The 26,112-nt window shown below is 43.6% G+C and overlaps 1 protein-coding gene across 2 annotated transcripts in view; it reads left to right on the plus strand.

Moving 5' to 3' along the window:
* Positions 1 to 26,112, plus strand: part of DENND5B (DENN domain containing 5B) — a 212,163-nt gene that overhangs the window by 177,638 nt on the left and 8,413 nt on the right. For both annotated transcript variants that reach the window (XM_053554201.1, XM_053554202.1), the window contains 8 exons: positions 2,555 to 2,683; positions 6,058 to 6,179; positions 9,942 to 10,087; positions 11,925 to 12,043; positions 14,586 to 14,776; positions 22,198 to 22,280; positions 22,467 to 22,593; positions 25,362 to 25,536. In XM_053554201.1, the coding sequence (XP_053410176.1) occupies positions 2,555 to 2,683; positions 6,058 to 6,179; positions 9,942 to 10,087; positions 11,925 to 12,043; positions 14,586 to 14,776; positions 22,198 to 22,280; positions 22,467 to 22,593; positions 25,362 to 25,536 (1,092 nt within the window). The remainder of the gene's footprint in view (positions 1 to 2,554; positions 2,684 to 6,057; positions 6,180 to 9,941; positions 10,088 to 11,924; positions 12,044 to 14,585; positions 14,777 to 22,197; positions 22,281 to 22,466; positions 22,594 to 25,361; positions 25,537 to 26,112) is intronic.

Consider the following 26,112-nt stretch of genomic DNA (forward strand, 5'->3'; position numbering starts at 1 on the left):
AAAAAAAAGAAAGAAAAGAACACTTAGGAAAGATTATATGACAGGTATTTATCAAGCCTCACAGATTCATTTTTAGTTAATTCACTTTATCATCATTGGAGTAACATCTGTAAGTGTGAGAAGCAGCTGGTGCTGTTTAAGAGGCTAATCCTGAAGTGCCAGCGTCGGTCACCAAGTGCGCCACAACTGACAGCACTGCCCATAACAACCAGGGTCCAAGAGGAGCTCTGCTTGATACCAGCTGTCTTCGTTTCATGAACACATGTGGTGGTATTATCTCTGAAAAAATAAGTCTGCTGTTTGAATTCTGAAAAAAATTCCTAGAGGTGAAGTGACAATTTTCTTTTAAAAAGTTCTCATTCTGACTTACTCTATGCCACTTTGTTAGCGTCTCTTTGTAATGTGATATGCTCTTGTATCTTGTTTATTTTTTTTTTATTTTTATTTTTTTGTTGAGACAGGGTCCCACCCTATGCCCCTGAGCAGAGTGCAGTGGGCATGGTAGCTCACCACAACCTCAGACTCGGGCTGCAGGCACCCCGCTGCCTCAGCCTCCAGAAGCTGCTGGGATTACAGGAGCTCGCGGCACGCCTGGCTTGGATTTTTCATTTTTTTAGGAGTCAGGGTCTCACTCTCGCTCAGACAAGTCTCGAACTCCTGAGCTCGAGCAGTTCTCCCTCCTCAGCCTCCCACAGTGCTGGGATTACAGGCGTGAGCCACCACGCCCGGCATTATATCTTGTTTATTACAAGTGTTTGATCCTGTATCAGCACCAAGTGTTGAAGACCTGCACCTGCAGATCCAGGGATCAAGAGAGAGGAAAAAAGGAAGGAAGTGTGTATTGCAGTGAGAATATTTCTTATTCTGTTTGCTTACAATTAGCAGGGAAAAGAGTTTGTTGAACTATTTATTACAGCAAGAATGAATCATTCTAGACAAACAGCCAAAAAAAAAAAAAAAAACCAGAGGGGCAGCGCCTGTGGCTCAGTGAGTAGGGCGCCGGCCCCATATGCTGAGGGTGGCGGGTTCAAACCCAGCCCCGGCCAAACTGCAACAAAAAAATAGCCGGGCGTTGTGGCGGGCGCCTGTAGTCCCAGCTGCTCGGGAGGCTGAGGCAAGAGAATCGCATAAGCCCAAGAGATAGAGGTTGCTGTGAGCCGTGTGACGCCACGGCACTCTACCCGAGGGCGGTACAGTGAGACTCTGTCTCTACAAAAAAAAAAAAAAACAGAGGACATAATGGTGGTTCACAGTGACAAAGACTTTTCAGTGACTCACTATAGTTATAATTTGCCCTGTCCCTTCCTACCTGATCGTCCTTTCCTCTTGAGAAGAAATCATTTAGGAAGATAAATTCAGTGCTATTGGGTATTGCATTGACTTTTACACAAAATACTAATTTATACATACATGTAACACTCAATTGAAGTTTAGCCACACCATTTTTCAAGTCTTTCAAATTTTCAGGATTATTAACACAGTATGGCTTGTCTTCTTTAATGCCAAAAAAAGATTTCATATTTTCTGTATGTTATCTAGTGCAACTTGAAAAATAATTCAGTAGAGGCTCAGCGCCTGTAGCTCAAGCGGCTAAGGCACCAGCCTCAAATACCAGAGCTGGCAGGTTTGTATCCAGCTCAGGCCTGCCAAACAGCAATGACAACTACAATCAAAAAATGGCTGGGCGTTGGTGGCAGGCACCTGTAGTCCCAGCTACTTGGGAAGTTGAGGCAAGAGAATCGCTTAAGCCCAGGAGTTGGAGATTGCTGTGAGCTGTGATGCTACAGCACTCCTACCCAGGGTGACAGCTTGAGACTCTGTCTCAGAAAAAAAAAAAAGAAAAAGAAAAGGGGCTCCGTGCCTGTTAAGCAGCTAGGGCGCCAGCCACATACACCTGAGCTGGCGGGTTCGAATCCAGCCTAGCCCACCAAATAATGACGGCTGCAACCAAAAAATAGTGGGGTGTTGTGGCGGGTGCCTGTAGTCCCAGCTATTTGGGAAGCTGAGGCAGGAGAATCGCTTGAGCCCAGGAGTTGGAGGTTGCTGTGAGCTGTGACGTTACAGTACTTTACCCAGGGTGACAGCTTGAGGCTCTGTCTCAAAAAAGAAAAGAAAAGAAAAATAATTCATTAAATTAAAACTGTGGCAGAATTTAATTAAACTATAGAACAATTATTTTGAACAAAAACTTGAATGTTCAGACTGTTTTTTTCTATTTTCTTACGGGTCATGGCTAAACAAGTGCCTGTTAACATGCTATCTCTGAGGCTGAAACAAGGACCTAATAAAGCTTGAGAGAATAAATAAGTATCAAATGCTAATCTCACAATGTTCTCCGTGTGCTTGTGTTGGAATGATAATTCTGATGTAAAACTAAATTCATGACTCAAATGGAACTTTTGAAGGTTTAATCAGTATCAGTTGTACATTACCCATTGTTTTCTCTACGTATAAAAGAACTTCACTGTACCCAGGACTGTTAACTCTTTAGTTCTCTTCTAGTTCTAGATTATCCTTAGGTTCTGCATCTTTTGCTGTTGTCACTGTTTTTTAGGCATATTCAAAACATGAGTGAGATCAAGACTGATGTCGGAAGAGCTCGGGCATGGATAAGATTGTCTTTAGAAAAGAAGCTCTTGTCCCAGCATCTCAAACAATTGCTCTCTAACCATCCACTCACCAAGTAAGACATTGCCTTTGGATACAATTCTGTTTCTGTGACCTGAGTGCTTGCAAACCAGATTGCAGAAGCTGACAAACTGGCTTCTTCCCCATGGGGTGCTGAGTCCTGTGCACGTGCATTCTTGTCTAACAGGCATGTGCTTTGGAAACTCTGTCTTGACACACTGTGTGCTCATTGCTGGGAGAGCACACCAAATTTCACAGCCAAAGGCCAGATTGCTCTGCTATAATTAGAAAAAAAGTTAATACATGCAAGCTAATACTAACATCCAAAAAATAAGCTGAACTTACATAATAAACCTTATGCCATATTGTAAGAATCACAACAAAAACCTAGCGTAGCATAGCAAAAAAGGGGTGGGGGCAGGGCTGTCCCCATGCAGTACTGCCTGTGAGAGTCTTGCCCACCCTTGCCTTCAGTTGTTTAGAGCCAGGAAGCCAGTCAGGTGCATCTTAGTTAATTGCTAACTGTTTTGCTTGTTTCCTTTTATTCTATCAAGAAATGCTTTTGAAATGCAATCAGTGTAACCTGGTTTCTTGTACCCTCAATGAATCCTCAACAATAAAAAGAAAGAAGAAAAAAAGGCTTTTGGATGAAATACATTTCTCTTTTATGTATGTAGTGCTTAATTTGAAGGCTAGGGGCTTTGAGTTCTTCAGTGCAAAAGGTGCAGTAAATTCAACAAAGACCTAAAGTGTGGCAGTTTACTAGAATCCCCTCATGGTGACCCGATGCTTTTTATAGTTCTGCATTTGTGCATCATCACCCTTGAAGCATTTCAGGATGAGGCTTCATATCCAAAGAGTAGGTTTGATAAACAATGCAGTGTGACAGATGGCCTATAAACCTGACCTTGTTCTCTTAAAAATGACTTTTTTTACCCCAATTATAAAAGGTACTCATGCTCATTGTAGCCAGAGTACAAAGAAGAAAATGATGGTCATTTATAATCCTGTATAAAGAAGAATACCATGTATTTCATGTTCTCTTCTGTACTTTTCTGCATGTTCTCTTAGTTAAGATTATACTATATTTTCAATTCAGTATCCTCTTGTTTAGCTGAACAGTAGCTATATCACAAGAGTTTAAACTCTGAAGTCTCACTGCCTTTGTTCAGATATTGCCTTTACTATTTGCTATTTGAATGACCTTGGATAAGATACTTCTCTGTATTTGGTGTTTTCCCCATCTATAAAATGATGATGTTGATAGACTTGCCTCATAGAGTGGTCATAAGAATTAAATGCATTAATACCTATAGGATGATTAGAAAAGTGTTCAAATGTAATTGCTTAAAAAAAAATTTGGGGGGGGGGGGGGCTGGGCACGGTTTCTCATGCCTGTAATCCTAGCACTCTGGGAGACCCAAGCAGGTGGATTACTTGAGCTCAGGAGTTCGAGATCAGCCTGAGCAAGAGCAAGATGCCATCTCTAAAAATAGCCAGGCATTGTGGTGGGTACCTGAAGTCCCAGCTATGTGGGAGGCTGAGGCAAGAAGGATCTTTTGAGCCCAGGAGTTTGAGGTTGCTCTGAGCTATGATGACACGGCACTCTACCAAGGGTGTCTCCAAAAAAAAAAAAGAAATCTTACCCCCCATTTCCTATTGCATTTTTAGAACTGAGTCCTAAAAGTTAAACTAATGAGTCAAGTGACTGGGGGCTAGATGATAGCCTGTAATCACAGTACTTTGGAAAGCTGAGACAGGAGGATCACTTGAGGCTAGGGTTTGAGACCAGCGTGGGCAACACAGTAAAATCCTGTCTTTACAAAAAATAGAAGTAGATTATCCGGGCATGCTGATGTGAACCTGTAGTACCCAACTACTCTAGAGACTGAGGCAGGAGGATTATTTGAGCCCGGTAGTCCAGTGCTGCAGTGAGCTATGATCATTCATTGCACTCCAGCTTGGGCAACACAGCAAGACCCTGTCTTTAAAAACCAAATTCTGGGCGGCGCCTGTGGCTCAAGGAGTAGGGCGCCGGTCCCATATGCCGGAGGTGGTGGGTTCAAACCCAGCCCTGGCCAAAAAAATAAAAACCAAATTCTTACTAATAATGCTTTCCTGAGCTTTTCAGTCTCACCAGCTAAGAAAATGGCTATTCATTGCCTCCTTGTCAACATTGGTCATCACTTTTAAATCTTTATTAGTTTGATAGATAAAAATGGATTCATAGGTTTTGTGCCTGTGGCTCAAGGGGCTAAGGCGCCAGCCACATACACCTGAGCTGGCAGGTTTGAATTCAGCCTGGGTCCGCCAAACAACAATGATGGCTGCAACCAAAAAATAGCAGGGCATTGTGGCGGGTGCCTATAGTCCCAGCTACTTGGGAGGCGGAGGCAGGAGAATCGCTTTAGTTGAGGAGTTTGAGGTTGCTGTGAGCTGTGATGTGACGGTACTAGAGCAACAGCTTGAGGCTCTGTCTCAAAAAAAAAAAAAAATGGATTCATAGCAACAGGCTTTCTCTAGCCACTAGTTAGATTGAAAATGTTTTTGATGGGTGGTGCCTGTGGCTCAAAGGAGTGAGGCACTGGCCCCATATGCCGGAGGTAGTGGGTTCAAACTCAGCCCTGGCCAAAAACTGCAAAAAAAAAGAAAATGTTTTTGAGGCCAGGCACAGTGGCTCCTAACACTCTAGGAGGCTGACAGGAGTGTTACTTAAGCTGAGGAGTTTTAGACCAGCCTGAACAAGATCAAGACCTCATCTGTTCAAAAAATAGAAAAATTATCCAGGTGTGGTGGAGCGTGCACACAGTGCCACCTACTCAGGAGGCTGAGCTACGATGATGCCACTTCATTCTAGCTGGGGTAACACAGCAAGACGCTAATGTCTCTTCAAAAACTTGAAGAGACTATTTTTTTCTTTTTGTTTTTGGCCGGGGCTGGGTTTGAACCCTCCACCTCCGGCATATGAGGCCGGCGCTCTACTCCTTGAGCCACAGGCACCACCCTGAATCGTCTATTTTTTCAAGATTAAAGTTTCTACCCATTTCTCTAAGAGCGTTTTGTTTTGTTTTTTGGAGACAGTTTCACTTTGTTGCCCTCAGTAGAGTGCTGTGGTGTCATAGATCACAGCAACCTCTTGGGCTCAAGTGATCCTCTTGCCTCAGCCTCCCAGGTAGCTGGGACTATAGGCACCCGCCACGAAAGCCCCGCTATTTTTGGAGGCGGGGTCTCGCTCTTGCTCAGGCTGGTCTGCAACTCCTGAACTCAAGCAATCAACCCCACTCAACCTCCCAGAGTGCTAGGATTACAGGCATGAACCACCGCAGTCCAAGAGTGTTTATTTTTAATTAAGGAGTAATGAAAAAAATTTAAACATACCCCAAAAAGACATAATGAAAAATGTAATAGCTTGTGCTTACCCTTTCCTAGGAAGCTTTATAAGCGTTACGCTTTTCTGCGTTGTGAAGAAGAAAGAGAGCAGTTCCTTTACCATCTTCTTTCTCTCAATGCTGTGGACTATTTCTGCTTCACCAGTGTGTTCACCACTATCAGTAAGTCTGGAGAACTGACTGTTCAGTAACTAATAGAATGAAAGCATCTCTATTTGTAAAAGTGAGATCTACCATAATACAGGTAAACATGGTGACTCATCCCCAGATCTCCATTTAGGAATGTAGGGTACTCCCTAGCTGCTGGGAGTGCTGAAGCCGTCAAATCAGTTTGTGGGGAGTACCTCACTGAAGAGAACTGCTTTCCTGGAGGTGATCCCTCTGCCAGGACCAACCAGCATCCTGCAAATGAACAAAGGGCTGTCCTAGGGCTCACAGAAGGGTTGGCTGAGGACTTGCCGGACAGTGCATTGTGGCTCAGCGCTTCCCCCAACCAACCCTGCATTCATCCTCATATGTTGATCCTAGGAGCAGTATGGTGCATGCTGATTTCTGATTCATAGTCTACTTGCCAAGAAACCTAGCCTGTATAGGAGATGTTACTGGTGGTAGATGTGAAAAGGACTATTTCATTAAGTAAATATTCTCTTATCTTAATTGAAACGTATAAATTCAAATCAGTGTATGATAATAAACTTTCATAAGTGGACATCAGTGAACTTGGGGAGGAAATGTTGATTGGCAATGTATAGAAATGTGCAGCTTTTTTAGAAAGCTGAATTTTTTTTTTTGTTTTTAGACAAACGCGCTTTGTCACCCCTGGTCAAGTACCCTGGCAGCATAGCTCACAGCAACCTCTAACTCTTGGGCTTAAGCGATGCTCTTGCCTCAGCCTCCTGAGCAGTTGGGACTACAGGCACCTGCCACAACACCCAGCCATTTTTAGAGATGGGGTTCATGCTGGCTCAGGCAGATCTTAAACCTGTGAGCTCAAGCAGTCCACCCACCTCGGCCTCCCAAAGTGCTAGGCTTACAGGTGTGAGCCACTGCACCCGACCTGACCATTACTAATTCTTATTTGCAGTGGGTCCCCTTCCCTACTTTGGAAATTTTTTTTTTTTGTAGAGACAGAGTCTCACTTTATGGCCCTCGGTAGAGTGCCGTAGCCTCACCCAGCTCACAGCAACCTCCATCTCCTGGGCTTAAGCGATTCTCTTGCCTCAGCCTCCCGAGTAGCTGGGACTATAGGTGCCCGCCACAACGCCCAGCTATTTTTTGGTTGCAGTTCAGCCGGGGCCGGGTTTGAACTGCAACCAACCATATGAGGCCGGCGCCTTACCAACTGAGCCACAGGCGCCGCCCCTTACTTTGGAAAATTTTACTTATGTCAGTCAGGAATTGTGTCCAACTAAAAGTATCAGAAATTTGAAAACCAGCAGTTTAAATAGCTTAGTGATTTCATCTTTCACATAATAAGATGTCTCAAGGTAGGCAGTCCACAGTGCTGTCACATACCCGGGCTTGTCTCTTTCCTCCTAGACATCCTTGTGTGTACTGATCACCTCATGGTCTCAGGTGGCTGTTGTCATTCCACCTTTCATCAGGAAGGAAGGAGTGCCGAGGAGGAGGTGCCTCTGGCACCTAAAATAAAGTCTTACACTAACCTGTGCTAAGAAAAACAGAATTTTCCAAAGTATCCCAATAAACAATGCTAACATCTCACTGGCCAGAATTGTGTAGGTTTTGGTTTTCTAGTCTCTGGGTACAAGTAGACAAGGAAAAAGAGGGTTGGAATGGGTACTGGGCCAACCAGACTGTCAAGAGGCTATTATTTAATCGCTTATTAGATTACTGCAGGCATAAGAATCTAAAGATGTTAGACAAGACGCTGTGGCTCACGCTTGTAATCCTAGCAATCTGGAATGCTCAGGCGGATGGATTGCTTGAGCTCAGGAGTTAGAGACCAGCCTGAGCAAGAGTGAGACCCTGTCTCTAAAAATAGCCGCCCAAGAGTTTGAGGTTGCTGTGAGCTGTGACACCATAGCACTCAACCCCAGGGCTGTAGAGTGAGAGACTCTTATCTCAAAATAAATAAATAAATAAATAAATAAATCTAAGATGTTATATATAGCTTTAAAAGAGAAGAAATAGCAGCAGAGGTTGTTAGGATTTCTAAGACCCCTTCTTATATGTAGATTTTTTCATTATCTGAATAACTCCTTCAAGTTGAAGAATTCTTCATAAAAGAAGTTTTTGGATTTAATGATACTGAGGTTTTGACATTTACACTATGAGATTGCTGTTGTGCATCTATGGGTCCTTTGCAGCCACAGAACTGCTGACCCTGAACAGGTATTTTTTTCTTTTCTTTTAAATAGACAGTGTGCAGATTGATTGAACAAGCCTTTTCCTGCAGCTTTTCTAATCCTATCGGTGTAAGAAATGAGAGAAGTCTCTGGCCCCTAAAATAAAGTCTTTCACTAACCTCTTCTGCTTTCAGTTTAAAAAACCATTTGATTCTGGTAATTACTAAACCATGAAAGTTTGGTCTTTTCCTCTGACATTTTCCTTTCTTTTAGCCAAGAGGACAGAAAAGTGAGTTTATTTACCTAACATAAATTGTTTATGTAAAATTAGGGAAATGAACCATTTTATCCCATTCATTTTCCTCATCTAAGAGCACATTGAGCCACGCGAGCTCAGCTTGTGAGGCTGTCTGGTACCTTGTCCAATAAATGGTTTTCATCTTATATATATGCAGGTCTTTCAAGGAGGGCATCTAACATCCCCACTTGCAAACAAATGGGCAGAAATCCCATGGATACCAACGAAAAATATGGATTCTACTCTATTTTTTAAAAAAAGAAAGAAACTACAGCTCTGATGGATAAAAATATGCTAATTATTGTATTTAAATCAGCTGCATTTTTTTTAGAGCAAGGAGAACACAATGTATAACTTTCTTGTGATAGGACAGTGACATCTAGTGGTTTGCTTTTGGAAAAGCTTCCAAAAGGAAAAGAAACAGATGTCCACCCACTTCTTAAACTCTTTCCCTGGGGCTCCTGTTGCTTAATAGCTTTCCACGTTGTGGTTTGTAGGCTTGATGGTATGTCCAGAAATTGTTTATTATTCTTGGCTTCGTGTATTGTGCTTTAAACCTGGGATGAGAAAGCAGTGAAGTGCTTTAAAGTGTTGCCCGAGAGAATCAGCAAAAACGGGATACTGTCCAAGAAGTCCTCCTCCCCTCTTTTCATATGAAACCACATCAGTATTAGTAACCATGTTTGTTTGTACTTGATTTTGGTACAAAATTAATTTTTTAGAAAAATGAAGCAGTGACAACACTGTACGGTATGGTCAGTGTTCACATCCTCCAGTATTCTGGTGCTGATGCTTGACGTTGTTTACAAATTTAACCGTGATATATGTGCCACACGTACATGGTGAGGTATAGACTGTGGAAACCACCACCACAAGTATTGAGACTTGTGGTTTACAAACCAGACCTTATCTTTTTAGACAGGAGGAGGTTACAATTTTATCTTTTTGTGTCAATGCATCTTGGGCGGCCCCTGTGGCTCAGTGAGTAGAGTGCCAGCCCCATATACCAAGGGTGGCAGGTTCAAACCCGGCCCAGGCCAAACTGCAACAAAAAATAGCTGGGCGTTGTGGTGGGCACCTGTAGTCCCAGGTATTTGGGAGGCTGAGAATCGCCTAAGCACAAGAGCTGGAAGTTGCTGTGGGCTGTGACTCCATGGCACTCTACTGAGGGTGACAAAGTCAGACTCTGTCTCAAAAAAAAATACATCTTGATAGATCATAAAAAGCAAATTATCAGTGAAAGACAACAGTGTTCTTAATATATGTTTTGTTATTAGAAATATATTGAAATTTTCACTAATTTCTGTACTTTTCTTTTAGTGATTCCATACAGATCAGTGATTATCCCAATCAAAAAACTGAGCAATGCAATCATCACATCAAACCCTTGGATCTGTGTATCAGGAGAGCTAGGAGACACAGGAGTAATGCAAATTCCCAAAAACCTCCTTGAAATGACTTTTGAGGTAGGGTTACCTAATACTTTCCTTACCAAAAAGTATCATATGTAGTGGGAGGATTCCAGTTTTGATTAGTTACTTTTCCTTGAGTCAGAATAAAAGAACACTCAAGCATGCCAGATCAATTTTGTGATTATGCCTGAAATTGTCTTAAGGAACTTGTACTAATTTTTTTGTATTTTTGTTATTGTTGTTTTCATTGCTAAGCTCTGTTTTTCACTTGTAGTGCTGTGCTTTGAGGCCTTACCCTGTTCTATCCCATGATCCCCAGTACCTAGCACAGAGCCTACTACACAGAGAACATTCAAATAAATGTTTTCCCCACAGTCGTTCTCTTCCCTACTGTAAAATACTCCCTGCCAGGACCTGGTCATCCACTGGCAAAAGGACAAGGAGCTAATATCCATGCTCATGAATTTTAGAGCACATGGTGACATTTATAGGGTGGTTCTATAAAAATGCCTTTCAATATTATAGTCAGTTTTCAGGTCTTACCTGGAAAAGTGAGTTTTTAAGCCCCCCTGCAGGTTGATTCTGGCATGCAAGAAGAAAACAAATTCTTCCTCATGTTTCAGGAGGGAAGTGGTACTAACTGAGTGTCCTATTCTTGTGTTCCTTGGGACCTAGGAATAACAGTTTCTACTTAGAGTCGTATTGCCCCCAACAGCCTATTTTAACTCTGTCCATGTGGTGGACTCATAGCCTTCCATATACAGAGTATAAAAAATTAAAGCCCTTGGCTTTTCTTCCCCTACCAATTAATGCAACATAAACTACATTGTAAGTCCCATCATTGCTGTTTCCAAGCTCTGTCTTTCTCACCTCTGCCTACTTCTTTCCGTCTCTGCTGCACAACTAGTTCAAGATGCCTTTGCCTCTCAGCTGGATCACTGGGACACCTTCTCAGTGAGACACAAGGAAATTGAGTACTTTAAGAACTCAGAGCTCTGAGGTTCCCATCCAGCGCATAGTTAGCTGGGGTGTATGATCTTTTCCTTTTTTTTTGCAGTTTTTGGCCAGGGCTGGGTTTGAACCCACCACCTCTGGCATATGGGGCCGGCGCCCTACCCCTTTGAGCTACAGGCGCCTCCCGGTGTATGATCTTTTCAGTATCAGATTTTAAAAGGCAGAATTTAATTAACATTCATTTTTACTATTCCTAGTATCCTTGCTTTATTTTGTACTTGTCTGCAAAAGGCCAGTTAAGGACATTGATAACTCTGCCTTTTTTATACTAATTTCACAGACTTCTAGAAGATAAGGCTTAAGGTCGGTACTGCTTTAGTATTTTATTAGAAACAGAAAATGCCAATGATTTTTTAAATTGAAAGTTGTTTTCCTGGGCGGCGCCTGTGGCTCAACGAGTAGGGTGCCGGTCCCATATGCCAGAGGTGGCGGGTTCAAACCCAGCCCCGGCCAATAACCAAAAAAAAAAAAAAAGAAAGTTGTTTTCCTGACCTCTGCAACTGAATCTAAATAGCATCTTTTTCCTGCTTCTTGAAAATCTCTCATCTTTCAAGGTACAAATCTCAGTCTCACCGATGTTTCTGGGTTTCCAAAGTAGAAGTAACTGTTTCTTGCCCAGCGTTCTTCTAGCACTTCTGTACACTCCCAGTCTAGCACCTTGCGTAGGCTGCCTCATTTGGAAACATCCATGTGTCTCTCGTCTCATCATGTGGGAGCTCCCTGAGAGTGAAGAATACATGTAAATGTTAGCTGAGTACATTATGCAGGGTGGGTCTCTGCAGTTGTTAAATTAGATGGAACCAAAGTGCCCCTACTAAAGCTAGGAGGTAGGAGAATGGGATCGGTTGCTGAATAACCTGTGGTCTTGTCCCTACAGTGCCAGAACTTGGGGAAGCTGACCACTGTTCAGATTGGTCACGATAACTCAGGATTATTAGCCAAATGGCTAGTGGATTGTGTCATGGTCAGAAATGAAATCACAGGACATACATACAGGTAAGTCAATAGCCATGGGAACTCAGAATTCTTTGTTTTGAGACTCTTTAGTTAAGAAAAGGTTTAAGAATCCCAGCATTTTGGGAGGCTGAGGTAGGGCAATCACATGAGGCCAGGAGTTTAAGACCAACCTGGGCAACACAGAGAGACCTCATCTCTATAAAAAACGAAAATAAAAAAAATTAAGGAGGCCAAAGATCCCTTGAGCTGAGGAATCCAAGCCTGCAGTTACCTCTGATCACACCAACCTAGGTGACAGAGCAGGACCCTGTCTCCTAAACAAAAAATAATTAAAGCTTTAAGAAATTATTTTCTTTTTTTTTTTATTTTGGCCATGGCTAGGTTTGAACCCGCCACCTCCGGCATATGGGACCGGCACCCTACTCCTTGAGCCACAGGCGCCGCCCAAGAAATTATTTTCTTTCGGGTGGCGCCTGTGGCTCAGCAGGTAGGGCGCCGGCCCCATATACCGAGGGTGGCGGGTTCAAACCCGGCCCCGGCCCCGACCAAACTGCAACAAAAAAATAGCTGGGCGTTAGCCGGGCATTGTGGCGGGTGCCTGTAGTCCCAGCTGCTCGGGAGGCTGAGGCAAGAGAATCGCGTAAGCCCAAGAGTTAGAGGTTGCTGTGAGCCGTGTGACGCCACGGCACTCTACTGAGGGTGGTACAGTGAGACTCTGTCTCTACAAAAAAAAAAAAAAATAGCTGGGCGTTGTGGCGGGCGCCTGTAGTCCCAGCTGCTTGGGAGGCTGAGGCAGGAGAATCGCCTGGGCCCTCGAGTTGGAGATTGCTGTGAGCTGTGTGACGCCATGGCACTCTACCAAGGGTGATAAGGTGACTCTGTCTCTACAAAAAAGAAAAAAGAAATTATTTTCTTTCAAAAGTTCTTCCACTGCCTTCTGAATTTCTTAGTTTGGTTTGGGGGTTTACTTTGTTTTGTTTTTGGTTTAAATAATACAAAATTACCCCCCAAAAGTACTTTTCTTTTTTTTTGCAGTTTTTGGCCAGGGCTGGGTTTGAACCCGCCACCTCTGGCATATGGGGCCGGCACCCTACCCTTTGAGCCACAGGCGCCGCCCCCAAAAATACTTTTCAAAAAACAGATGGCATTTACTGCTAATTCTTAGTCCATAAGTATTGAAAAGATTAGTATGACTCTTAGAAGAAAAGACAAAGGAAGCCTAAAATAATTTTAGTAAGAAGGAAGATCTCTTGGACTCTGCCAGTTACAGCCGTCACTACCCTATGGGAACATTCTTCTCTTCTGTGGTTTAGCTCCTATACTAAGGGCAGGGCTTGGTGGCTCACGCCTGTAATCCTAGCACTCTGAAAGCCTATGCGAGTGGATTGCTTGAGCTCAGGAGTTCAGTATCAGCCTGAGCAAGAGCAAGACTTCCATCTCTAAAATATAACCAGGTATTGTGGCAGGCACCTGTAGTCCCAGCTACTCGGGAGGCTGAGGTAAGAGGATCACTTAAGCCCAGGAGTTTGAGGTTGCTATGAGCTATGATGCCACAGTACTCTACTAAGGGTAACAAAAAAAATAAATAAAATAATATTCTTATTCCTGGGAACGGTGGCTCATGCCTATAATTCTAGCTCTCTGGGAGGCCAAAGCCAGCGGATTGCTTGAGCTCAGGAGTTCAAGACCAGCCTGAGAAAGAGTGGCACTCTGTCTCTACTAAAAATAGAAAAAGTTGCCAGATTGGAGTACACACCTATAGTCCCAGCTACTCAGGAGGTTGTGGCAAGAGGATTGCTTAAGCTGAGGAATTTAAGGTTGCTGTGAGCTGTGATGCCACAGCACTCTGGCTTGGGGCAACAGAGTGAGACTGTCTCAAAAAAAAAAAAAAAAAAAAATTCTTCCCAAAACTAACCAGATAATTTTAATACGGATTATGTATAAGAAAATATTACAGGGCTCGGCGCCTGTGGCTCAAGTGGCTAAGGCACCAGCCACGTACACCTGAGTTGGTGGGTTCGAATCTAGCCTGGGCCCGCCAAACAACAACGATGGCTACAACCAAAAAAATAGCCGGATGTTGTGGCAGGCGCCTGTAGTCCCAGCTACTTTGGAGTCGGAGGCAGGAAACTTGCTTGAGCCCAGGAATTGGAGGTTGCTGTGCGCTGTGATGCCGTGGCACTCTACCCAGGGTGACAGCTTGAGGCTCTGTCTCAAAAAAAGAAAATATTAAAGGATTATGAAGGGGGTGTTAATGACTTGTGGCTGGGAAAATGTCTTCGTATTTTATAGATTCATAATGAAGTGTTTTAAGAGATGAATTATCTTAATGTCATAATTTAAAAATACTTCAACAAAATTTAAAAATGAAGCACATGGCAAAATGTTAAATCTCTAAGTGGTAAGAATATGAGTGTCTAATATACTGTTCTCTACTTTTTTGTAATTTTGAAGTTTTTCATAAGTAAACAACCCACAGGCATTAAAATGGTGGGCTTCTGTCATGGTGCCATTTTTAAGAGTCTGACTGAAAGTAATAAAAAAAAATTGGTGATTCAGAAGTTTTTCTCTCCCCTACCAGATTCCCATGTGGGCGGTGGCTGGGAAAAGGCATTGATGACGGGAGCCTGGAGAGAATCCTTATTGGAGAACTGATGACCACAGCAGCATCGGATGAGGACCTAGTGAAGCAGTGTCGGACTCCGCCCCAGCAGAAGTCCCCTACCGTGGCCAGGAGATTGAGCATTACGTCACTAACAGGAAAGTCGACCAGTGAGTAGCTGATGTCTGTACTTTCCAGTGTGCCTCAGTGTTACAGGCTTCGTGTGACCATTTCACAGAAAATAATTGCCTAATGAATTGTGGTAAAGAGATTTAAACAAGGAGAATGTTGAAGAAAATTATCCTGGAGAAGGGATTTTTAAAAATGAGAGGAAAAAAGGGCAGGAAGAAAGAGAGAGAGTAAAGGGGAAAAGAGAAAGTAAGACATTAACAAATAAACAAAAGCCTAAAGAGTTTTTGTGTTAAAATCTAATTTAAAAAAAATTCCTGCGTGCTCTGTTGTAAGCAAGCTTCCACCTGAAACTGAAAGGAGGAGTAAAGTAGTTATCTGTTACAATATTCCTGGACAGCCTCTTACTCTAAGATAGGAAATTTTCCTTCTACCTCTTCCACCTCGTACCCCTCAACTTTCTTCCTGCAGGAATGATGAAACAAACTGTGAAGGACTGAGGTCTGTGGAAAGGATACTGTATTTGTAAGCTATTTTTAATAGTATAATAGACTTCTAGGGCAGGTGCAGTGGCTCACACCTATAATCCTAGCAGTCTTGGAGGCCGAGTCAGGTGGATTGCTTGAGCTCAGGAGTTTGAGACCAGCCTGAGCAAGAGCAAGACTCTGTCTCTATTAAAAATAGAAAAAGTAGGCCAGGCTTGGTGGCTCATGCCTGTAATCCTAGCACTCTGGGAGGCTGAGGTGGGTGGATTGCTTGAGCTTGCAGGTGCGAGACTCCATCTCTTAAAAAAAAAAAAAAAAAAAATAGCCAGGCATTGTGGTGGGCGCCTGTAGTTCCAGCTACATGGGAGGCTGAGGCATAAAGAATTGCTTAAGCCCAAGAGCTTGAGGTTGCTGTGAGCTATGATGCCATAGCATTCTACCAAGGGCGACAAAGTGAGACTCTTATCTCAAAAAAATAAAACAAAAATCTGCTTTATGATTGCTCAAATTATTCCCTTGATTCATAATTTCTCTCTAAATTCAGAAGTAAACTATATGCCACACACCTACTAGAATATCAAAAATGAAAAAGACTGATAATACCAAATATTGGCAAGAACGTGGAGCAGTTGTAAGCACATAACACTGCTAATGGGAATGAAAAATGAGTTTGTCATTTATAAAGATTTATGTATATTTATCATGTCCTTGGCCTGGCAGACTCATTCCCAGATATTTACTCAAGAGAAATTAATACATATATCTACACAAAGATTTTTACACAGGTTTGCATAGCAGCTTTATTCATAATAGCCCAAAATGGGAAGATCCCCATATCCATCAGCTGGTGAGTAGATTAGCAGATAGTGGGATATTTATTCAATGGAATGTGATTCAGCAATACATAAAAATGAACTAATGTTATGTCTAACAACGTGGATGAATATCAAAGGCCTTATATTGTTCAGAGAAAAAAACAGAAATAAAGGACCGTATGCTATACGATTATATTTATATTAAATTCTAGACAAGGTAATATAGTAATGATAGAGTTGGGAGCTGGGGAAGGGAACCGACTAAAAGGGGCATGGGAACTTTTGGAGATGATGGAGATTTCTTACATCATGATTGTGGGTATTGATTACATGATTATACATTTGTCAGAGCTAATCAGATTATATACTTAAAATTGGTGACCTTTGTTGCATGGCAAATTTTAATTTGTTTTAAAATTAAAAAGTAGATTTCAGCTAATTCTGTCTAAATCACGGAACTTCTACATCAGTCCAGTTTCTTAGGGTATTACTGTTTTGAGAGGCTTTTATAATCCCAATTTTTATGTTTTCTCACCAAACAAGCAGAAAACTTTAAATGATTTAAGACTCAGAAATTGGCCAAGTGTAGCAGCTCACTCCTCTAATCCTAGCACTTTGTGAGGCCAAGGCAGGAGGATCCCTCAAAGTTAGGAGTTTGAAACCCAGCCTGGGTAATAGCAAGGCCCTGTCTCTACAAAAAAATTTAAAACTTAGCCAGGTGTGGTAGTGCACGCCTGTGGTCTCAGCTATTCAGAAACTGAGGCAAGCGATCACTTGAGCCCATGATTTGGAGATTGCAGTGAGCTGTCATACCATGGCACTCTAGCCCAAGAACAAAAAAAGACTCAGAGAGGGATAACTGGGTATTTTTTTCATAATATGTTCAAGATATTCAGAAAATTGAAAGTTGTTTTTGTTTTGTTTGTTTTGTTTTTGAGAAAGTCTATGTTGTCCTGGGCAGAGTGTCATGGCGTCATAGCTCACAGCAATCTCAAACTCTTAGGCTTAAGTGATTCTCTTGCCTCAGCCTCCCAAGTAGCTGGGACCACAGGTGCCCACCAGAATGCCCAGCTGTTTTTGGGGTGTAGTTGTCATTGTCATTTGGCAGGCCTGGCTGGGTTCGAACCCACCAGCTCTGGTGTATAGTGCTGGCACACTAGCAGCTGAGCTACAGGTGCCAAGCCTTTTATTGTTTTTTTTGTTTGTTTTTTTGTAGAGACAGAGTCTCACTTTATGGCCCTCAGTAGAGTGCCATGGCATCACACAGCTCACAGCAACCTCCAACTCCTGGGCTCAAGCGATTCTCCTGCCTCAGCCTCCAGAGTAGCTGGGACTACAGGCGCCCGCCACAACGCCCGGCTATTTTTTGGTTGCAGTTCAGCTGGGGCCAGGTTTGAACCCGCCACCCTCGGTATATGGGGCCGGCGCCTTACCGACTGAGCCACAGGCGCCGCCCCCTTTTATTGTTTTTGTTTTTGTTTTTTTGAGACAAGAGCCTCAAGCCGGCACCCAGGGTAGAGTGCTGTAGTGTCATAGCTGACAGCAACCTCTAACTCTTGGGCTTCAGTGATCCTCTTGCCTCAGTTTTTCTATTTTTAGTAGAAAAAGGATCTCGCTTTTTGCTCAGGCTGGTCATGAACCTGTGAGCTCAAGCAGTTCACCTGCCTTGGCCTCCCAGAGTGCTGGGATTACAGGCGTGAGCCACCATGCTTAGCCTGTTGTGTTTTTTTTTTTGTTTTTGTTTTTGTTTTTTTTTTTTGAGACAGTCTCACTTTGTCACCCTTGCTAGAATGCCATGGCACCATAGCTCACAGCAACTTCAAACTCTTACCTCAGCCTCCCGAGTAGCTGGGACTACAGGCACCAGCCACAACGCCCGGCTATTTGTAGAGACCATAAAGACTGTCGTGTCTCACTCTAACTCAAGCTGGTCTCAAGCTCCTGAGCTCCAGCAATCTACCTCCCTCAGTCTCCCAGAGTGCTGGGATTACAGGTGTGTGCCTGGCCCTAAAACTAAAAGTTTTAAATCCATTTTAAAATACTACTCTCTTTTGGAATGAATAAAAGCTTTCAAAACAGCCTTGATGTTTAAAAGAGAAAATACCCAGTCAGGCACAATGTCTCTCACCTGTAATCCTAGCATTCTGGAGGCCTAGGTGGGTGGATTGGTTGAGCTCAAGAGTTCGAAACCAAGCTGAGCAACAGTGAGACCCCATCTCTACTCAAAATAGGAAAACTAGCCACGCAGCCAGGTGAGATGGCTCACACCTATAAACTTAGCACTCTGGAAGGCCGAGGCAGGTGGATTGCCCGAGCTTATGAATTCAAGACTAGCCTGAGCCAAAGCGAGACCCCATCTCTAAAAATAACCAGGTGTTGGGGTGGGTGCCTGTAGTCCCAGCTACTTAGGAGGCTGAAGCAAGAGAATTGCTTGAGCTAGGTTGCCTGTGAGCTGTGATATCACGGCCCTGTACCAAGGGCAACAAAGTAAGAATCTCTTGAAAATAAAAGAAAAACTTGGCTCAGCACCCATAGCTCAGTGATTATGGCACCAGCTACATACCCTGGGGCTGGCATGTTTGAACCCGGTCTGTGCCTGTTGAACAACAATGACAACTAAAACAGCAACCAAAAATAGCCAGGTGGGCGGCGCCTGTGGCTCAGTCGGTAAGGCGCCGGCCCCATATGCCGAGGGTGGCAGGTTCAAACCCAGCCCCGGCCAAACTGCAACCAAAAAATAGCCGGGCGTTGTGGTGGGCGCCTGTAGTCCCAGCTACTCGGGAGGCTGAGGCAGGAGAATCGCTTAAGCCCAGGAGTTGGAGGTTGCTGTGAGCTGTGTGAGGCCACGGCACTCTACCGTGGGCCATAAAGTGAGACTCTGTCTCTACAAAAAAAAAAAAAAAAAATAGCCAGGCATTGTAGTGGGCATCTGTAGTCCCTGCTACTTGGGAGGCTGAGGCAAGAAAATTGCATAAGCCCATGGGCGGCGCCTGTGGCTCAGTCGGTAAGGCGCCGGCCCCATATACCAAGGGTGGCGGGTTCAAACCCGCCCCGGCTGAACTGCAACCAAAAAATAGCTGGGCCTTGTGGCGGGCGCCTGTAGTCCCAGCTACTCAGGAGGCTGAGGCAAGAGAATCACTTAAGCCCAGGAGTTGGAGGTTGCTGTGAGCTGTGTGAGGCCACGGCACTCTACCGAGGGCCATAAAGTGAGACTCTGTCTCTACAAAAAAAAAAAAAGAAAGAAAATTGCATAAGCCCAAGAGTTTGAGGGTTGCTGTGAGCTGTGATGCCACGGCACTCTTATCAAGGGCGACATACTGAGACTCTGTCTCAAAAAAAGAAAAAAACTAGCCAGGTATCACGGCAGGTACCCGTAGCCCCAGCTGCTCAGGAGGCCGAGGCAGGAAGATCGCTTGAGCTCAAGAGTTTGAGGTTGGCTGTGAGCTACAGTGATGCCAGGGCACTCTGCCCAGGACATTAGAGTTAGACTATCTCAAAAAAAAAAAAAAAAGTAAAAATAGCTCAAAGAGGCTCTGGGCCTGTGGCTCAAGCAGCTAAGGCGCCAGCCGCATACACCTGAGCTGGTGGGTTCAAATCCAGCCCAGCCCGCCAAACAACAATGGTGGCTGCAACCAAAAAATAGCCGGGCCTTGTGGTGGGCACCTGTAGTCCTAGCTACTTGGGAGGCGGAGGCAAGAGAATCGCTTGAGCCCGGGAGTTGGAGGTTGCTGTGAGCTGTGATGCCATGGCACTCTACCCAGGGTAACAGCTTGAAGCTCTGTCTCAAAAAAAAAGAAAGAAAATATTCATAGAAAGGTAAAAGTGAAAAACAAACTACTAGTTAAAAAAACTATTAGTAGGGCGGCACCTGTGGCTCAAGTAGTAGGGCGCCGGTCCCATATGCCGGAGGTGGCGGGTTCAAACCTAGCCCCGGCCAAAAAAAAAAAAAAAAAAAACCTGACAAATAAAAAAAAAAGCTATTTTGGGCGGTTCCTGTGGCTCAAGGAGTAGGGCGCCGGTCCCATATGCCAGAGGTGGCGGGTTCAAACCCAGCCCTGGCCAAAAATCACAAAAAAAAAAAAAAAAAAAACTATTAGTTGCTAAATCAGCCACAATATCAGTGCTTTAGTCATAAAAGGTTTTCATTTTAATAGTTTTTATGCATTCATATAGAAAAAACTTGCTTGAGTTTCACCTGAAGACCAGTTTTATGTAAGAAATTCTCCAGCATTATGAATTCACGGATTAATTAATATATCCTAAACATGAGGATATGCAGTTTTTCCTTTATACTGTGATAAGTAAATTAGAACTGATAGTTAATCATCACAAGAAAACACAAAATCTATACTTTTTCTCTTATTACTTCTGACTCTGGATAAAATGTTTACCACCTTTTCTTAAAAACCATTCTTGGGGGTGGCGCCTGTAGCTCAATGGGGTAGGGTGCCGGCCACATACACTGAGGCTGACAGGTTTTTTTTTTTTTTTTTTTTTTGTAGAGACAGAGTCTCACTTTATGGCCCTCAGTAGAGTGCCATGGCCTCACACAGCTCACAGCAACCTCCAACTCCTGGGCTTAAGCGATTCTCTTGCCTCAGCCTCCCGAGTAGCTGGGACTACAGGCACCCGCCACAACGCCCGGCTATTTTTTGGTTGCAGTTTGGCCGGGGCCGGGTTTGAACCCGCCACCCTCGGTATATGGGGCCGGCGCCTTACCGACTGAGCCACAGGCGCCGCCCAAGGCTGACAGGTTTGAACCCAGCCGGGGCCAGCTAAAACAACAATGACAACTGCAACAACAATAAAAACATAGCCGGGCGTTGCAGTAGATGCCTGTAGTCCCAGCTACTTGGGAGCCTGAGGCAAGAGAATCGCTTAAACCCAAGAGTTTGAGGTTGCTGGTGAGCTGTGACACCGCAGCACTCTACCCAGGGTGACAGCTTGAGACTCTTGTCTCAAAAAAAAAGAATAAAAACCATGCTTGGGATTTGATAGGCAAAAGAGGTTTAGGTCACAAATATTCCACCAACCCATCCCTCAGGGAAGTAGCCTAGATTAGCAAGTGCTGGCTAGAAGGAAGCAGAGCCCAGACAGACTGACTAGCCAAAAAGAGAGGGAGTGCTGGAGTTCAGGCTGGGGCTCCACAAGGTACCTGGCATCTTCCCCCTTTTTTTTTTTTTGAGACAGAGTCTCACTGTGTTGCCCTCAGTAGAGTGCTGTGGCGTCATAGCTCACAGCAACCTTAAACTCTTGGGCTCAAGTGATACTCTTGCCTTAGCCTCCTGAGTAGCTGGGACTACAGGCGCCCGCCACAACGCCCGGCTATTTTTAGAGACAAGGTCTCACTCTGGCTCAGGCTGGTCTTAAACCTGTGAGCTCAGGTAATCCATCCACCTCGACCTTTCAAGTGCTGAGATTACAATCATGAGCCACCATGCCTGGCTTCCCCTTATTTTAAACATAACAAAGCTTCAAGCTTCAGGTTAGCCAGTCAGCTTCACAAGCCTTATTCTGTGCCCACTAAGGTGCTCTAAAGTAGACAGCATAAGGGAACATCTGTGGAGTGATGGCGGGCCTCTCTGCAACCTTGGGAGCTTCCTAGCACTTTGTGATAGGCACGATGTGGGGTGATGTATACCCATCTCTCATTCAGTTTTCTTTTTCTTTTTCGAGACAGAGTCTCAAGCAGTTGTCCTGGGTAGAGTCCCGTGGCATCACAGCTCACAGCAACCTCCAACTCTTGGGCTCAAGCGATTATCTTGCCTTCCAAGTAGCTGGGACTACACTTGCCCGCCACAAACACCCGGCTATTTTTTGGTTGTAGTTGTCATTGTTGTTTGGCAGGCCCGGGCTGATTGGAACCCGCCAGCTCTGGTGTATGTGGCTGGCACTTTAGACACTTGAGCTATAGGCGCCAAGCCTCTAATTCAGTTTTCCCAGTGACGTGTGTATTTTACCTCTTTTCAGTTAAGGAAACCCAGACTCCAAGGAAGATAGACACTTGGCTAGAGTTAGTTATAGATTGTAAGTGGCAATACTGTTTTGAATCTAGGTATCTCTAGTGGTATGTTTTCTCTTTGATGGACACAGTTCATATCCCATAGTACATTGGTTTATTTCTCTTACTTGAGAATGTAGCCACTGTTCATTATCTTACAGAACCCAATGCTGGGCAGATCCAAGAAGGAATTGGAGAAGCTGTGAACAATATTGTGAAACATTTTCACAAACCTGAAAAAGAGGTATTATGGGCTATAAAACTAAATTTTTAAAGATGCTTTTATATGCAATGTGGGGTGCTTTAGTTTTCATTTGTAAAGTGCTTTCCAATAGCTGTAAAAAAAATAGTTCTTCAGTACCTCCTTCTCTAGTCTTTCTTAGACAAAACGCAGCAGATTCTTACTGTCACTGTGTGTCACCCTTCACAGAGAGGGAGCCTCACAGTGCTGCTCTGTGGAGAAAATGGTCTGGTCGCTGCGCTGGAGCAAGTTTTCCACCATGGGTTCAAATCTGCTCGCATCTTTCACAAGAATGTCTTCATCTGGGACTTCATAGGTAAATAAAGCAGTTGTATAATACAAGGTCATTGAAAAGTTTCTTAGAAAACTCAAAAGACCCAGGAGTTTGAGTGAATAAGGGATATGTTCTTAAAAATAAATATCAATTTGGGTACAGAGACTCAGGCCTGTAATTTTAGCACTTTGAGAGGCTGAGGCGAGATGGGAGGAACACTTTGAGGCCAGGAGTTCAAGACCAGCCTGAGTAATACAATAAGATCCTATGGCTACAAAAAAACATGAACCTTTGCCAGACATGGTGTCTTATACCTGTAGTCCCAGCTATTCAGGAGGCTAAGGCAGAACTGCTTAAGCCTAGGAGTTTGAGGTTGCAGTGAGCTGTGATGACACCATGGTACTCTAGTCTGGACAACAGAGACTCTCCAAAAATAATAACAATAATAATAATAATCCCCTGTAGTCCCAGCTACTTGTGAGGCTGAGGCAAGAGAATCGCCTAAGCCCAAGAGCTGGAGGTTGCTGTGAGCTGTGATGCCACAGCACTCTACCGAGGGCAACAAAGATAAACTCTGTCTCTAAAAATAAAATAAAATGATAATAATCCTAGCACTCTGGGAGGCCAAGGCGGGCGGTTTGCCTGAGCTCACAGGTTCAAGACCAGCCTGAACAAGAGTAAAACCCCATGTCTGAAAATAGCCGAGCATTGTGTTAGGTGCCTGTAGTTTCAGCTACTTGGGAGGCTAAGGCCAGAGAATCACTTGAGCCCAAGAGTTGGAGATTGCTGTGAACTACGACACCAAGGCATTCTACCGAGGGTGACAAAGTAAGACTCAGTCTCAAAAAGAAAAAGAAAGAAAAAAAATTAATTGGGTGCAGTGGCTCACTTCTATAATCCTAGCACTCTGGGGAGGCTGAGGTGGGTGGATTGGGTAAGCTCAGGAATTCGAACCAAACTGAGCAAAAGCAAGACTGCATTTCTACTAAAACCAGAAAAAATTAGCAGGGCACGGTGGTGCATCCTATAGTCCAGCTACTTGGGAGGCTGAGGCAAGAGGATTGCTTGAGCCCAGGAATTTGAGGTTGCTATGAACTGCCACCATGGTACTCTTGTCCAGGCAGCAGAGTGAAACTTCATCTCAAAATAAAATAAAATAAATTAAAAAATAAACATCGAATAAGCACTGTGTTAGTTTTTCATTCACTCAACAGATGTTTATAGTGTATACAGCATTCTAGACAGTATTCTAGATGCTCGTGATCAGTAAACAAAACAAAAATCAACTAAATGGTTTACAAACTTACTTTCTGGTGAGAGTGGAGGATCAAAAAAATACACAAAAGGGGCAGCGCCTGTGGCTCAAGGAATAGGGCGCCGGTCCCATATGCCGGAGGTGGCAGGTTCAAACCCAGCCCCGGCCAAAAACCACAAAAAAAAAAACAACACAAAAATATATCAAGTATATAATTCTTATGTATGTTAAAAATCTGATCATTGATCTGAAAAAAAATAGAGCAGTGTAAAAATGGAGTGGGAAGTACTCTTTTAAATGGGATGGTTTTAGGCTCTGCTGAATGTCAAAGTGACGTTCAAGCACAGACCTTAAGGAGGTTAGGAAGTAAGCCATGAGGATATCTGAAAGAAAGGAGGGCCCTCAAAGCTAAGAGGGCCAGTGCCAATACCAAAGGTGGAGGTCTCCTTGGCCTTTTCACAGAACCAAAAGACCAGTGTGGCTGAGGCAGAGTGAGGGAGAGAGAGAATAGGAGATTGAGGAAAGGTGTGGTCTAGTGCCAGGGCCATGTTGCATAGGACCTTCTAGGTTATTGAAAGATCTTTGGCTTTATCCTGAAACAAATTACGAAGCCTTTGAGCCTGAGTAATGATATGATACAATTTAGTTTTTAAAGGATTTCTCTGCCTCTGTGTTGTTTAGTACACATGTAGTACATGGTAACTGCTAGCCATGTGGCTATTTAAACTGATGTAATTTGAATCACATTTAGAATTGACTTCCTTCATCACTGTGGTCACATTTCAGGTGCTTAGTGGCTGCCTGTGGCTACAGCACAGTTAGTGTGCCTCTTCAGCCTGCTGAACAGTCTTTCTTTTGGTATGCAGCTCTTCTAGAATTCCCAGTTTCTTTAAAAAGGCAATTAATCATTGTGTGTTTTGTAAATAAGACCTAGATGAAGTAGTTGGTTTCATCTAACTCAAAATTTTTAGGCAAAGAAAGGAAAGTTGACAGAGCTAGGCTTCTAGGAGTAGTGTTTTCTTTTACTTCTGGAATGCCTAGAATCTTATTGCTCCTGTCTCTGATGTGTGTGTAACATACAACTCTGTCCCTCAGGTTTACTTATTCAGGTGTATTTCAAAGATCTATTGCAAAGTGTTAGCCCACCATTTTACAACTAGAACAGAAGGCATCATCTCAATGGCTGGTTACTCCTAGAAGTTTCCAGTCTTAACAGCAGATTCTATTTATCTTTTCTTTTTCTTTCTTTCTTTTTTTTTTTTTTTTTTTTTTTTGCCAATTCTCATTTCATGAAGGTATTTTAAAGAGAGTAAACTTTCCAGCCTTCTGGAATGCTGTCTAAATTAGAAAGTAAATTGCTGGGAACATATTGGTCTAACATGAAATGTAGACTCTGGAATTCACACTGAAATCAATGATAGACTAATGATTCTGGCTTCAGGACTGGCTATAATGTAAAGTTTCATTAGTGTTTCCAGAATAAATTAAATGATGACGCTTTCTATATCTGAAGTGTTGACATGTATTGTGATGTGATTCTGGCTTCCTTCCCCAGAGAGAGCAGTCGCTTATTTTGAAACAACTGACCAGATTCTAGACAATGAAGATGATGTCCTTATTCAGAAATCATCCTGCAAAACCTTCTGCCACTATGTAAATGCTATTAATACAGCACCCAGGAACATCGGGAAGGATGGCAAATTCCAGATTTTAGTTTGCCTTGGAACACGGTACACGGCCAGTTTTTCATTTTCCTTATCTTTGTTACATATTGATCCAGAATCCAGAAAGGTTCATACAGATTATACCCCTTGTAGAGCTATGATGATACCATGGCACTTTACTGAGGGTGACAAAGTGAGACTCTGTCTCAAAAAAACAGTAATAAGGGCGGCGCCTGTGGCTCAGTCGGTAAGGCGCCGGCCCCATATACCGAGGGTGGCGGGTTCAAATCTGGCCCGGCCAAACTGCAACCAAAAAATAGCCGGGCGTTGTGGCGGGCGCCTGTAGTCCCAGCTACTTGGGAGGCTGAGGCAAGAGAATCGCTTAAGCCCAGGAGTTGGAGGTTGCTGTGAGCTGTGTGATGCCCTGGCACTCTACTGAGAGCCATAAAGTGAAACTCTTTAAAAATAAATAAAAAATAGCAGGGGTGTCTGGTAAGATGGCTCATGCTTGTAATTCTAGCACTTAAGAACTTAAGAGGCTGAGGCCAGTGGATTGCCTGAGCTCTTGAGTTCAAGACAAGCCTGAGCCAGAGCAAGACCCCATCTCTAAAAATTAGCCAGGTGTTGTGTCAGGTGCGTGTA

This window comes from Nycticebus coucang, chromosome 12, assembly GCF_027406575.1.
Source record: "Nycticebus coucang isolate mNycCou1 chromosome 12, mNycCou1.pri, whole genome shotgun sequence".
NCBI classification, from domain to species: Eukaryota; Metazoa; Chordata; class Mammalia; order Primates; family Lorisidae; genus Nycticebus; species Nycticebus coucang.